Source organism: Cygnus olor, assembly GCF_009769625.2.
Source record: "Cygnus olor isolate bCygOlo1 chromosome W unlocalized genomic scaffold, bCygOlo1.pri.v2 SUPER_W7, whole genome shotgun sequence".
Classification (NCBI taxonomy): Eukaryota; Metazoa; Chordata; class Aves; order Anseriformes; family Anatidae; genus Cygnus; species Cygnus olor.
This window is the reverse complement of record NW_024429078.1, coordinates 2459076-2472248: the sequence shown is the minus strand read 5'-3', so window position 1 is coordinate 2472248 and position 13173 is coordinate 2459076. Positions and strand designations below refer to the sequence as shown.

The following is a 13173-nucleotide window of genomic DNA, read 5'->3' as shown; positions in this document are numbered from 1 at the left end:
AGGATAAACAGCACGACAGGGAGCACATACAGAAAGTAACTTGCTATAAAACTCAATTTGGGAAACAGGCACAGCAGACTTGAGATTAAGGCAATCAACATTGTGACTAGCAACTATTAAGCAGGTCGAATACTTATACCAATTTTAGTTTAACACACTCTGGTCAAATCTGTCGATATCTCAACCCTTCGAGCCCCACGTTGGGCGCCAAATGGACTGTTGTGGTTTAGCCCGGCTGGCAGTCAAACACCACACAGCCGTTCGCTCACCCTCCCCCCTCCCTCTCCGGGATGGGGGAGAGAAACGGGAAAGTGAAGCCTGTGAGTTGAGATAAAGACAGTTTATTAAGACAGGGAAAAGAATAACAACAACAACAATAATAATAATAGTATTAATAGTAATAATGTGTACGAAATAAGTGATGCACAATGCAATTGCTCACCACCCGTTGACCGATGCCCAGCCTATCCCCGAGCAGCCGGCCCCCCCCTCCACCCCGGCTAGCCACCCCTATATATTGTTCAGCATGACGTCAGATGGTATGGAATACCCCTTTGGCCAGTTTGGGTCAGCTGTCCTGGGTCTGTCCCCTCCCAGCTCCTGCTGCATCCCTAGCCTGCTCGCTAGCAGGACAGAGCGAGAAGCTGAAAAGTCCTTGGCTTGGTGTAAGCACTGCTCTACAACAATTAAAACATCAGCATGTTATCAGCGCTCTTCTCATCCTAATCCAAAACATAGCACCCTGCCAGCTACTAGGAGGAAAATTAACTCTGTCCTAACCGAAACCAGGACACCAGGCTTGACAGTTTAATACTTGTGTTTATAGAGGAATATAGTTACATCAATGGCGTTAAGTGAGTTACTAATTATATCAATACAAACACAATTAAAAGGGTCCTTGCTCATAGGTCACCGCAAGTAGGAGCCGCTGCTCGTGTTGCACAACTGCCCCCTGCTTGAGGTGCGCGGCGAGGGCGTGCTGGGGGGTGACCCTGTCTGGGAGGGGGTGGCCCCTCCAGGGGTCTGTGTCCCCCTCCGGGGTCTGGGTCCCCACCTCGGGTTGTTCGCCCATGCAGGGCTGTGCGTGCCCATGCAGGGTTATGCATGCTAATAGGGACTAAGTGCACCCATGAAAGGTTGCGTGCGCCTGTTTGGGGTTCTGCATGCCCCTTTGAGGTTGTGCGTGTCCATTTGGGGTTGTGTGTGCCTGTATGAGGCCATTCACATCTGTACCAGGTTGTATGTGCCCATGTCGGGATGTGTGCTTGTAAGGTTTTTGTAAATGGGTACGGGGCTGTGCACACACGTGGGTTGCGCGTGCACTGATGCAGGGTTGTGCATGCTTGTGCAGGGTTGCGTGTGCCCTTGCAAGTCTGAGTGTGCTTCTGGGGGGACATACAGGGTGCATTCCCTTGGGTGGTTGTGTGCGCTCATGTTGGGTTGTGCGCACCCTTGTGTGGGGTTGTGCAAGCCCATAAAGGGTTTTGCATGCTCGTCCAGGATTGTTTATGCCTGCATGGGGTTGTGCACATCTGTGTGGGGTTGAGCATCCCCATACGAAGTTGTGTGCACCTGTACTGGATTGTGCATGACCCTGTGGGGTTGTGCTCTGCCGCTCCGATGGCCAGTCCCCAAAGGAGGCTGGAGGGGACCACAGTGCCCACCCTGCAAGAGGAGGAGGAGGGTGAGTGGCAGGTGATGGAGATGGTGCCTTCCTTGGGGCTGGGGGTGTCTGGGGGGACCTTCCTTGCCTGCAAGCCACCCCCATGCCACCTCTGTGCACCTGCAATGCTTGGATCCTATACTCTGCTTTGACTGGGACCCAGCCCACCCCCCAGCAGCAGGAATCCCCCAAACCCACGTCCTCTCCAGCCTGAGCATCCCCAAACCTCACAGGACACCCGGTGCATCATCAGCGTGCCTGAGGGCCGTGCCAGCACATCCCCTGTTCCTCGCTCAGATCTCATCTCCTCTTAAAAGCCGACCTTTGCTCCCTGCTTGATATAATGTGTTTTTGCGTCTTGCTGCCCCACAGATAAAAGGTTAGAGGTTAATATATGGTGGAGAAGAGGTCCTGGTGCTTGGAGATCACACCTGTTTGGGGGCTGCGTGCGCACGGTGGCAGGGAGCGCGCCTGGACTTTGCGGAAGCAGAAATACATGTGGGCAGCTGGGGTCCCGGCTGGACACCCCTGCTGGGAGACCCCTGGGAAGGTCTTGGCTTGATTTCCCAAACCAGGAGGAATGGTAGGGGCTGGGCTGGTGGACAGGCAGGGAAATGTGGGCTCCCAGGGCGCTGCTCCCAGCGTGAGCCCGTTGCCGGCACTGATGGATCAGCTCGAGCAGGCGATGGGGGGGGGGGGGTGACAGGGACAGGGAGCTCCTGCGTGCAGGAGGCACCCACAGGAAAGGACAGCAGCGGAGCACCATGGAGCACCCACAAATGGTGCTGAGGGCTGTGCAGAAGTGTCTGCCTGGTGATGGGAACCGCGGGGTCTCTGTCGGAGCAGAGCCACATCCCCATGCCCTCACATCCCCATCTCCATGTCCCCATGTCCTCACGTCCCTGTGTCCCCGCACCCCACATCCTCACAGCTCCCTTTATCTGCCTGTGAATTATGTGCTGTGCTGGGGGGGGGGGGGAGGAGCTCCCTGTCTATTGGTTTTTAACAGCTTTTCCCAGCACAATTGTTTTTTAAACGACTCTATTTTGTGCCTGACTTTGTTTTCCAGCTTGCATTTCTTTGTATATGTTTTGGAAATCCATTCTGGACTGCTGAATTTTGTTTCTTTTCAGTGGCTTTAAGTTCTTGCCGGGCTCGCTGGGAGGAATCGGTGTCTATAGCGCCTTCAATTGGTGCTAATTTTTCTTTCACGTGCTCTGACTTTTACTGCTAGGCCATCGATCTGGCGGTCTCCAATTTGTCATGGTCACCGAGGAGCTGTGCTGGAATCAGGCAAGCCCTGGCTGCTGCACGGCACGGCCGCATCCTGCCCTGCCACGGGGCTCCACGCCGCCACACGTCCGGGGCAAGGAAAATGAGGCACGGAGGCAGCCAGGGTGCAGGGCAGGTGGGGAGCCCGTGGCAGACCCGAGCCCGGGGGTGTATCGGGGAATCCTATGGGGACTGCTGGGGGGTAAAAGGGGTGATGCCAGGTGCTGGCGCCAGAAGGGTCCCCATCCCCAGCACTGTCCTGTTCCGTCCCCCTGCCCGGTGCGTGCCAGCAGCGCTTACCCCTCTCTCTCCTGCCCCAGCTCTATGAACTGGACAAGGACCCAAAACGCAAGGAGTTCCTGGATGACCTCTTCAGCTTCATGCAGAAGAGAGGTAAAGGTGGGTGGCTCGGGTGGGTGCCCCCCCAGCGGCCGGTTTGGGGCTCGTCTCTGTGAGCTGCACCCCACAAGGCTGGCTGAGTGCAGACGGGGCCATGCTGGCCACTGTCACACACGCAGGGCTCAGCTCTGCCTCTGCACCCCGCATCTCCTGGTGTGTACCATTAGACCCAAACACCACGTCCTGCACTTATACACATGCACATGATCACACCCTGCAGATTCAGCCCCATTGCGGACACCCCCTAGCAGGGTGCTGCCAGCTGGAGGGGCTGGGACCCCCGAATTTGGGCTGGTGGTAATGCCCCTTGCTGATGCCCACCAGCAGTGCCCACCGGAGAGGCGCAGTAGGGTTGCAGTAGAGCCCTTTGGCGATGTCTGTTAGCAAAACCCATTAATTATGCCCATTAGCAATGCCCAGCAGTGATGCCTGACAGGGATGCCCACTAATGCTGCCTGTTAGCGATGCCCAGTAGTGTCACCCAGCGGGGATGCTCACTTGCAGTGCCTTATAGCGATGCCTGATGGCGATGCCAATTAACAATGCTCATTAGCAGCGCCCATTAGCAATCCCCATTAGTGATGCCCATTTGTGGGTGCTCAGAGCCATACCCGAGCACTGCCACAGGGCTGCAAGAGCAGCACGGGGGCCCAGGGGTTAAGAGCCCACCAGCCCACCCGACCCCATCGGAAATCTTTCCTATCGGCACGGGGACGAGCCAGCTCCTGGGGACTTGATAAATGCTTTAACTTTCGCCCTCCCCATCCGGGCCCGCAACAACTAAAAGTTGCCGAGTGCTGGCGCACAGCCGGCTGTATTAATTAGAGCCTTTTTCCGGTGTGTGGATTATTGAACACACCGCAAGATAGCCAGTAAACCCCAGGCAGAGGTTAATGCCAAGCTAATTAACGGGGGAAGGCTTGGGGAGGGGGGCTGGAGCTGGCTGTGTGTGGGGCGAGAGCGGGTGGGAAGGAGCGGTCGGTCCCGAGTGTCGGTGGTGTTGGGAGTGTCAGTAAGGGTGGGTGCCCACCTGTGGGGCAGCGGCACCCAGCTCTCGAGGGGCTGAGACCCCACAAACCCGTGCCTTGCGGGGGCTGCCGCGGCCATGGGGCTCCCACCAGAGTGTGTTTGGATGTGGATGGGGGGGCTGGGTGCTGCCCCGTGGGCTGTGGGTGCCCCCCAGCTGTGGGGTAGGCTGGGGGAGCCAGGGGAGCACCGGCGCTGCCTGACTCTCATCTCCCCCCTCAGAATCCATCAGGGCCACAAGATTCATGGGCTGCTTGGCGGCTTCATTATCTCTCTCTCCAGAGCTAATTAACTCCCTCACCAGTGGGGCCGGGGCTAATTAAGCGAGCTATCTGGCAGTGTGGGGAGGAGGGAGAGTGCCCAATGCTCTCCAGACCCGCTCCTGTCCCCTCCCCAGGTTGGGTGACATCTCAGGGGTAACCCTGGGGGGGTACAGCAGGTGGTGCTGGGTGCCCCAGCTCTGGGGACAGACAAGGGGGCACCACCAGAGCTGGGTGCTGCTGAGAGCCGGTGTGGGTGCCTCTGGGGCACCCAGGGGCGCGCGGGCAGGGGGCTGTCCCTAGGGTGGCAGTGGGTGGGGGAAGGACAGCGAGCCCTAGGAAGGGGCTGTGTATCCCCCCCCGTTTGCACCCTCCCCATCCCCACACCGAGCCGAGGGCTCTGTCGATAACGTGGCACCATTAATCAATCCAGAGCTAATTCACAGAATCACAGAAACACAGAATCATCTAGGTTGGAAGAGACCTCCAAGATCACCTAGTCCAACCTCTGACCTAACACTAACAAGTCCTCCACTAAACCATATCACTAAGCTCTACATCTAAACGTCTCTTAAAGACCTCCAGGGATGGTGACTCAACCACTTCCCTGGGCAGCCCATTCCAATGCCTAACAACCCTTTCAGTAAAGAAGTTCTTCCTAATATCCAACCTAAACTTCCCCTGGCGCAACTTTAGCCCATTCCCCCTCGTCCTGTCACCAGGCACGTGGGAGAATAGACCAACCCCCACCTCAATACAGCCTCCTTTAAGGTACCTGTAGAGAGCAATAAGGTCGCCCCTGAGCCTCCTCTTCTCCAGGCTGAACAATCCCAGCTCCCTCAGCCGCTCCTCGTAAGACTTGTTCTCCAGACCCCTCACCAGCTTCATTGCCCTTCTCTGGACTCGCTCGAGCACCTCCATGTCCTTCTTGTAGCGAGGGGCCCAAAAGTGAACACAGTACTTGAGGTGCGGCCTCACCAGAGCCGAGTACAGGGGGACAATCACTTCCCTAGACCTGCTGGCCACACTGCTTCTTATGCAAGCCAGGATGCTGTTGGCCTTCTTGGCCACCTGAGCACACTGCTGGCTCATATTCAGCCGGCTATCAACCAATACTCCCAGGTCATTCTCTGCCAGGCAGCTTTCCAGCCACTCATCTCCCAGCCTGTAGCTCTGCTTGGGGTTGTTGCGCCCCAGGTGCAGGACCCGGCACTTGGCCTTGTTGAACTTCATGCAGTTGGCCTCAGCCCATCGGTCCAGCCTATCCAGATCCTCCTGCAGAGCCTTCCTACCCTCGAGCAGATCAACACACGCACCTAACTTGGTGTCATCTGCAAACTTACTGAGGGTGCACTCGATCCCCTCATCCAGATCATCGATAAAGATATTAAAGAGGACTGGCCCCAGCACTGAGCCCTGGGGGACTCCACTAGTGACCGGCCTCCAACTGGATTTGACTCCATTCACCACAACTCTTTGGGCCCGGCTATCCAGCCAGTTTTTAACCCAACGAAGCGTACGCCAGTCCAAGCCACAAGCAGCCAGTTTCTTGAGGAGAATGTTGTGGGAAACGGTGCCAAAAGCCTTACTGAAGTCAAGGTAGACCACATCCACAGCCTTTCCCTCATCCACTAAGCGTGTCACTTTGTCATAGAAGGAGATCAGGTTCATCAAGCAGGACCTGCCTTTCATAAACCCATGCTGACTGGGCCTGATCGCCTGGTTGCCCTGCAAGTGCCGCGTGATGACACTCAAGATAATCTGCTCCATGAGCTTCCCTGGCACTGAGGTCAAACTAACAGGCCTATAGTTCCCCCGGTCTGCCCTCCGGCCCTTCTTGTAGATGGGCGTCACATTTGCTAGCCGCCAGTCGACTGGGACCTCCCCTGATAGCCAGGACTGCCGATAAATGATGGAAAGCGGCTTGGCCAGCTCCTCCGCCAGTTCTCTCAGTACCCTCGGGTGGATCCCATCCGGCCCCATCGACTTGCGTACATCCAAGTGCTGTAGCAGGTCGCCAACCATTTCCTCGTGGATAGTGAGGGCCACATCCTGCTCCCCATCCCCTTCCGCCAGCTCAGGGCACTGGGTATCCAGAGAACAACTGGTTTTGCCACTAAAGACTGAGGCAAAGAAGGCATTAAGCACCTCAGCCTTTTCCTCATCTTTTGTAACTAAGTTTCCCCCTGCTTCCAGTAAAGGATGGAGATTCTCCTTAGTCCTCCTTTTTGTGCTGATGTATTTGTAAAAACATTTTTTGTTATCTTTAACGGCAGTAGCCTGATTGAGCTCCAGATGAGCTTTGGCCTTTCTAATTTTGTCCCTGCACAGCCTCGCAACAGCCTTATAGTCCTCCTGAGTGGCCCGCCCTCTTCTCCAAAGATTATAAACCCTCTTTTTTCTCCTAAGCTCGAGCCACAACTCTCTGTTCAGCCAGGCCGGTCTTCTTCCGCGCCGGCTCGTCTTTGGGCACGTGGGGACAGACCGACCGCTCCTGAGCCTTTAAGATTTCCTTCTTGAAGAGTGCCCAGCTTTCCTGGACTCCTCTGCCCTTCAGAACCACCTCCCAAGGGACTCTGCCAACCAGTGTCCTGAACAGCTCAAAGTCAGCCCTCTGGAAGTCCAAGACAGCGGTTTTACTGGTCCCCTTCCTGGCTTCGCCAAGAATAGAGAACTCTACCATTTCATGGTCACTCTGCCCAAGACAGCTCCCGACCACCACATCTCCCACCAGTCCGTCACTGTTTGTGAACAGAAGGTCCAGCGGGGCACCTCCCCTGGTAGGTTCTCCAACCAGCTGCGTCAGGAAGCTATCTTCCACGCTCTCCAGAAACCTCCTAGACTGCTTTCTCTGGGCTGTGTTGTGCTTCCAGGATATGTCTGGGAAGTTGAAGTCCCCCACGAGAACGAGCACTGACGATTTTGCAACTTCTGCCAGCTGCCTGTAGAACTCCTCATCCGTCTCCTCATCCTGGTTCGGCAGTCTATAACAGACCCCCACCAGGATGCTTGCCTTGTTGGCCTTCCCGCTGATCCTAACCCATAGGGACTCAACCTTATCATTCCCAGCCTCAAGTTCCACAACATCAAAACACTCTCTAATGTAGACAGCCACACCACCACCCCTTCTGTGCTGCCTGTCCCTTCTGAAGAGCCTATAGCCAGACATTGCAGCACTCCAGTCATGAGAGTGGTCCCACCACGTTTCCGTAATGGCAACCAAGTCATAGCCTGCCTGCTGCACAATGGCTTCCAGCTCCTCTTGTTTGTTACCCATGCTGCGTGCATTAGTGTAGATGCCCTTCAGCTGGGCCATTGCCTTCTCCCCCAGCCTTGCCATTGTTCCCCCTGGCACAGCTCCAACAAGCCTTATTCCAGCCCCGTCCCCCTTCTTACCTAGTTTAAAGCCCTCTCAATGAGCCCTGCCAGCTCCTGGGCTAGGATCCATTTTCCCCTTAGAGATAGGGACCCGTCTGTGGCCATCAGGCCGGGTGCCGAGTAAAGCACCCCATGGTCAAAAATAACAAAATTTCTGTGTTGGCACCAGCCTCTGAGCCACGTGTTAATCAGGTGGACTTTCCATGTCCTCTCTGTACCCCTCCCTGCCACTGTAGGGATAGACGAAAACACCACCTGTACTCCCGCTCCATCCACTAACCGTCCCAGTCCCCTAAAGTCCCGTTTGATAGCCTTCAGGCTTCTCTCTTCAATATTATCACTGCCAGCCTGGACTATCAACAGAGGATAGTAGTCAGAGGGGCGAACCAGGTTGGGAAGCTTTCTGGCAACATCCCTGACCCTGGCCCCAGGGAGGCAGCAGACTTCCCTATGGGTAGGGTCAGGCTGACAAATAGGGCCCTCTGTCCCCCTGAGAAGGGAGTCGCCTACAACAATTACCCTTCTATCTTTCTTGGTGGAGGCAGTCTTGAGGCGTGGAGTCAGCTTCCTCGCCCTAGGCATCCTCCTGGGTAGACTTTCTACCTCATCTTCACCCACCAGTCTCTCAAGCTCCAGGGCCTCAAATCTGTTATGTAAGGGCACCTGGGAAGGTGGGGGCAGTAGGGGGGGGGCGTCTCCTGCGAGGTCGAGCAGGGACCTGTCTCCATTCCTCCTCAACTCCTAGGTCCCCTCCCTCTGCCCAACAGCGACAGGGCAGGGGGTCCACCCCCATTTGGGGTGTCTCACCCCGGTACCTCTCCTTCAGGCCCTGCAGGGAGTTGCTCCACCAGTCTATCTCCCGCTCACACTCCCTGATAGCCCTCAACCTCTCCACGTCCTCCTTGAGTTCTGCCACCAGGTGGACCAGGTCATCCACCTGCTCGCACCTCACACACACAGTCTTTCTGCCCCCCTCAGATGGCAGCAACAGGCTCAGACACTCCCTGCATCCAGAGACCTGAACTGCCGCATTTTTGAGCACAATGCAGCGCAATTGCAGCGGCACAATGGCCCCGCCACCTCCCTGGGCTTTTGTGCCGCGCACCCCCGGCCACTGCCGGGGCCATCACTCTGTGGGGACGCAGACAGGTCCCTTTTGTCAGCGGGACGGGCACTGGCCGCCCCGGGATTAATGGCAAGCAGCTTTCATTAGCCACTGCGGCCAGGGATGGGGGAGAGAAGTCCGGAGGGCATTGACCAGGCTCTGGGACTCACAAACTCGTTTGCAGCTTCTGGGGTGATGGGGAGATCCCGAATCAGGGCGATGGGGCCAGTGCCGGGCAGGGCCAGTGAGGAATCGCCAGCAGATATCGAGTCGATATCTCTGCTTTTTTCCCAGGAGGAAAAACTCCTCTCCCCCTTCCCGAGCTAGCAAACAACACAGACACAGACAGAGACACACACAAGTTAAATGAACTCAGTAAAGGAATAAAAAGAGCTCATTTTTCAGGCTTATGCGAAGAAGCCGAGCCAATATCAGGGCCATAAATTAGGGATGCTGGAGGATGGCAGTGAGTGACGGATTCATTTGAGGGGCGAAGTGTGGCCATGACAGCCTCCCCTGGCAAAATGGATGGCTTTCCAATACCACCCGCAACCTGGCAGGGAATAAATATGGGGTGGGATGGGACGGGACAGGATGTTCATCCCTCCTCTGCCCTGCTGCAGCCCCCGGTGGCTGCCGCGCTGCCTGCCCGAAGCACTGCCCCCAGGCACCACGGGGCTATTTGGGGGTGCTGGGGAAGTGGGGAGAGGGTTGTAGCCAGACCTGGTGGCTTTGGGGACTGTGCTGATCCATTCTGGGCTTGCAGAGCCCTGCCGAGTTGAGTGTCCCTATGGGGTGTGGGGACCCCGGGTCCCTCTGCCCCAGGGGCTTGGTGTGGGGGGCGTTGCTGGGGGGTCCAGGGGGCCCATGCCCCACCTGCTAGGATGCTCTGAGAGATTTATAGGTGCTCTGTAGGGAGCTCCAAGTGTTATAGGGGCTGTAGGCATCTGTAAAGGGCTTTGGAGGAGCCACCATGTTCCCACCACCCAGCAGAGAGCCCTGACAGCTTCTGGGGGCAGCCAGTGCCTGTGGTGGCCATGGGGACAAGGTGGGGGCCACGTCCCCAGAGGGCGAGGGTTCCTGTGGGCTCACCCCACACCCTTCTCTCTCCTGACTCGCCCGGCCCGAAGGGACGCCCGTGAACCGCATCCCCATCATGGCCAAGCAAGTGCTGGACCTCTACACGCTGTACCGGCTGGTGACGGACAAGGGTGGCCTGGTGGAAGTCATCAACAAGAAGATCTGGCGGGAGATCACCAAGGGCCTCAACCTACCTACCTCCATCACCAGTGCTGCCTTCACCCTCCGCATGCAGTGAGCACCCAGGGTGTCCCCAAGGGGGACAGAAGGCTCCCCCCGTGCCTTGGCATCATCCCCAGCTCAGTTCCCGCTCATCTTGGGGCTGGCTGGGATGTGCCCAGCGCTGGCTCTGATCCTGGCTCCCTTCCCCACACAGATACATGAAGTACCTGTACCCCTATGAATGTGAGAAGCAGGCGCTCAGCTTGCCTGGGGAGCTGCAGGCCGCCATCGACAGCAACCGGCGGGAAGGACGGAGGCAGACTTTCAGCACCGTGTTCTTCAACTACTCGCCCGCTGGCACCCTGACCCTGCTGGGCTCCCCCAAAATGCCCCTGCCGGCCCTCAGCATTTCCACGCACAGCTGTGGCCAGATGGGCCAAGTGCACGGCGTGAAGAAAGGTGGGTGAGGACCACGGCTGCCCCACCTCGGGCCACTCCACCGGGGATGCTCCTTCTCCCAGGTGGGAAAAAGGAATGATTTTGTTCATTTGGTCCCCTCTGGGGTGAGAGGGAACAGACAGCTCTGGAGCTGGGCCCAAGCCCCGACATGGAGGTGGAGGCCCCTTCTTCATGCCCACCCTGCCCCGTGGCGCGGGGATGGAGAGATGGGGCAGTGAGGTTGGGGTCTCGCTGAGCTCTCCCCGTCATTGCAGAGGATGGCACGGTGCTGGCGGTGCCTGGGCGCATTGCCATCCCGGTGGGGCTGGCCGGCCACCACCTTGCAGCGGCCCAGGCAGCGGCAGCCTCACAGGCGGTGGTGCTGGAGCAGCTGCAGGAGAAGCTGGAGACAGGGGAGCCCCCAGAGAAGAAGGTGGCCCTGACGGCAGAAGAGCAGCAGCGGCTGATGCAGCAGGCTCTGCAGCACAACCTCCTGGCCATGGCCTCCCAGTTCCCCATGAACATCAAGGTCTCCGACCGAGGTAGTGCCCTACAGCCCCCAGCCCGGCCACCCCGGCCCCTGGCACCCTTGGGGGAGAACGGGGCTGCCCGGGGAGGATGGGGCTCCTCTGCTCCCTCTGGCAGGTCACTTCTGTTTCTTTTGATGCTCATATTGGTATTTCCTTCCCCCAGATGACAGACAGGAGACCGCATTGAACCTGTCCACCAACGGCATTAGCAGTATCAACATGTCAATAGAAATAAATGGAGTTGTCTACACAGGTAAATAGAAGGGCTGCTTGGCCCATGTAATTGCGGCCGGGAAATCCAATAACTTATAGCCACTGCCTGGCCAGCAAGTCCTTCCTTCAATCTGATGTCTTTACTATAAAAGCCATGGTAATGAAGTGGCAGGGCCTGGAGAGAGGGGGCAGGCAAAGGAGGGGGGGTGGCGAGGCCGGCAGCTGTCCCCCAGGAGGGGCTGGCAGCGAATGGCCGAAGCAGGGGACAGACAGATGGCAGACAGACAGACTTGGGCTGAGAGGTGCTAAAAGCATCCCCACTGCATGGAGCCCGGGCTCAGCAGACGGGAATTTGGGGTTTGGGGTCCCCCCGCTGGCAGGGTGCAGAGAGGATGGTGTCAGGGTGCTTTGGTGGAGCAGAGGCTGCCTCAGGGACTGGCAAGAGGAGCCAAGAGGGGGTGCAGGTGCCCGAGAGAGGATGCTCCCAAAGCTGCCCCACCAAGAGAGGATGCTCCCAAAGCTGCCCCGTACCCTGCTATGGGGCACGGGGACCCCCAACCCATGCTGTGATGCAGCCCCCTGCACTGGCTAAGCAGGTCACCCCGTGCCCCCCCAGCTGCCCACCTGCCCCGCTGAGACCCCCCCAATTAAAGCGGACGGCTTTTCCTCCAGCACATAAATATTTAACGAGCCAGAAAGGTCAGGGCTCAGCAGCACACGAGGCCACCAGCTACAGGGTCCCGGGCCACCCCAGGGGGCTGCGTAAGGGGACAAGGGGATGGGCGGTGGCACGGGGCCAGGGGAGGCACTGAGGGTGATGGGGGTTGGAGCCCGCAGGGGTGCCAGTCCCTAACCCCGTTTCTCTTGCTCCCCAGGCGTCCTGTTCGCCTGCCGGCCCGCAGCCCCCCCAGCAACCGGTGGAGGGGGCACCCAGAGCCAGCCGAACCCCACAGCCATGCCGAACCCGCTACCGCCGGCCCCCTCGCACAGCCACACTCCCGCCAGCGCCGCACCATAGGGGCAATGCTCCCTGAAGCAGACAGGGTTCCCGAGGGGGGTGGGGTAGGGGCTGCGCCCCTGGCCGTGGGGCAGGGATGTGCCCAGCGGGGTCTGGGGGACCAAGGGTGGCTCTTGGTGCCAAGCAGAGCTGTGGCCATGCAAAGCCAAGCACCCACAGGGCCCTTTTGTCCCTCACCCCAGGTGTGGGGCCCCTTGCCCGCATGTACCCCCAAAACACGCCTTCTGTGACCCCCCCAAACAGCTCCTGTGGGCCTGGGCACCCTTGCACTCTGCAGCCCCTCTGGGCACCTCAATGCACTCACCACATCCCCCTGTACACACCTCGATGCCCACTCTGTAGCCCCCTATACTCACCTTGAAGCACATACTGTCCCCCCCACATTGGCACACTCTTGATGCACACCCTGCATCTCTGACACGGCACCCCCTATACACCCTACACACTGCATTGCACGCTGTGTTCCTTATACACACTGGCAGTGCAAACGCTGCATCCCCCCCCACACCGCCTCCCCCATACATCACACTCTGCATCCCCTATACACACCCTACACCCCTGTGCGCACTCATTGCAATCACTGCAGACCCCCCCCCTTTGTCCCCCCACACTGCCCCTGCCCTGTGCCA

The 13173-nt window shown here is 58.1% G+C and overlaps 1 protein-coding gene across 1 annotated transcript; it reads left to right on the top strand.

Annotated features, from left to right (window-relative positions):
- The first annotated feature begins 1620 nt into the window (after positions 1–1620).
- On the top strand, positions 1621–12843 carry LOC121063041 (AT-rich interactive domain-containing protein 3A-like). Its single transcript, XM_040543338.1, has 8 exons — positions 1621–1684; positions 2898–2956; positions 3256–3328; positions 10234–10417; positions 10560–10804; positions 11059–11325; positions 11477–11566; positions 12402–12843. The coding sequence occupies exons 1-8, from the start codon at positions 1621–1623 to the stop codon at positions 12542–12544; spliced, it is 1125 nt and encodes a 374-aa protein (XP_040399272.1). The 3' UTR covers positions 12545–12843.
- The last annotated feature ends 330 nt before the right edge of the window (positions 12844–13173 follow it).

What these genes read in the sequence shown, in the direction of transcription:
- LOC121063041 (XM_040543338.1), top strand. Translation starts at nt 1,621, where the DNA reads ATGGCCAGTCCCCAAAGGAGGCTGGAGGGGACCACAGTGCCCACCCTG. An exon ending in AGGAGCTGTGCTGGAATCAG is followed by an intron (nt 2,957 to 3,255) that starts GCAAGCCCTGGC and finishes CTCCTGCCCCAG; the next exon opens with CTCTATGAACTGGACAAGGA. An exon ending in AAATGGAGTTGTCTACACAG is followed by an intron (nt 11,567 to 12,401) that starts GTAAATAGAAGG and finishes CTTGCTCCCCAG; the next exon opens with GCGTCCTGTTCGCCTGCCGG.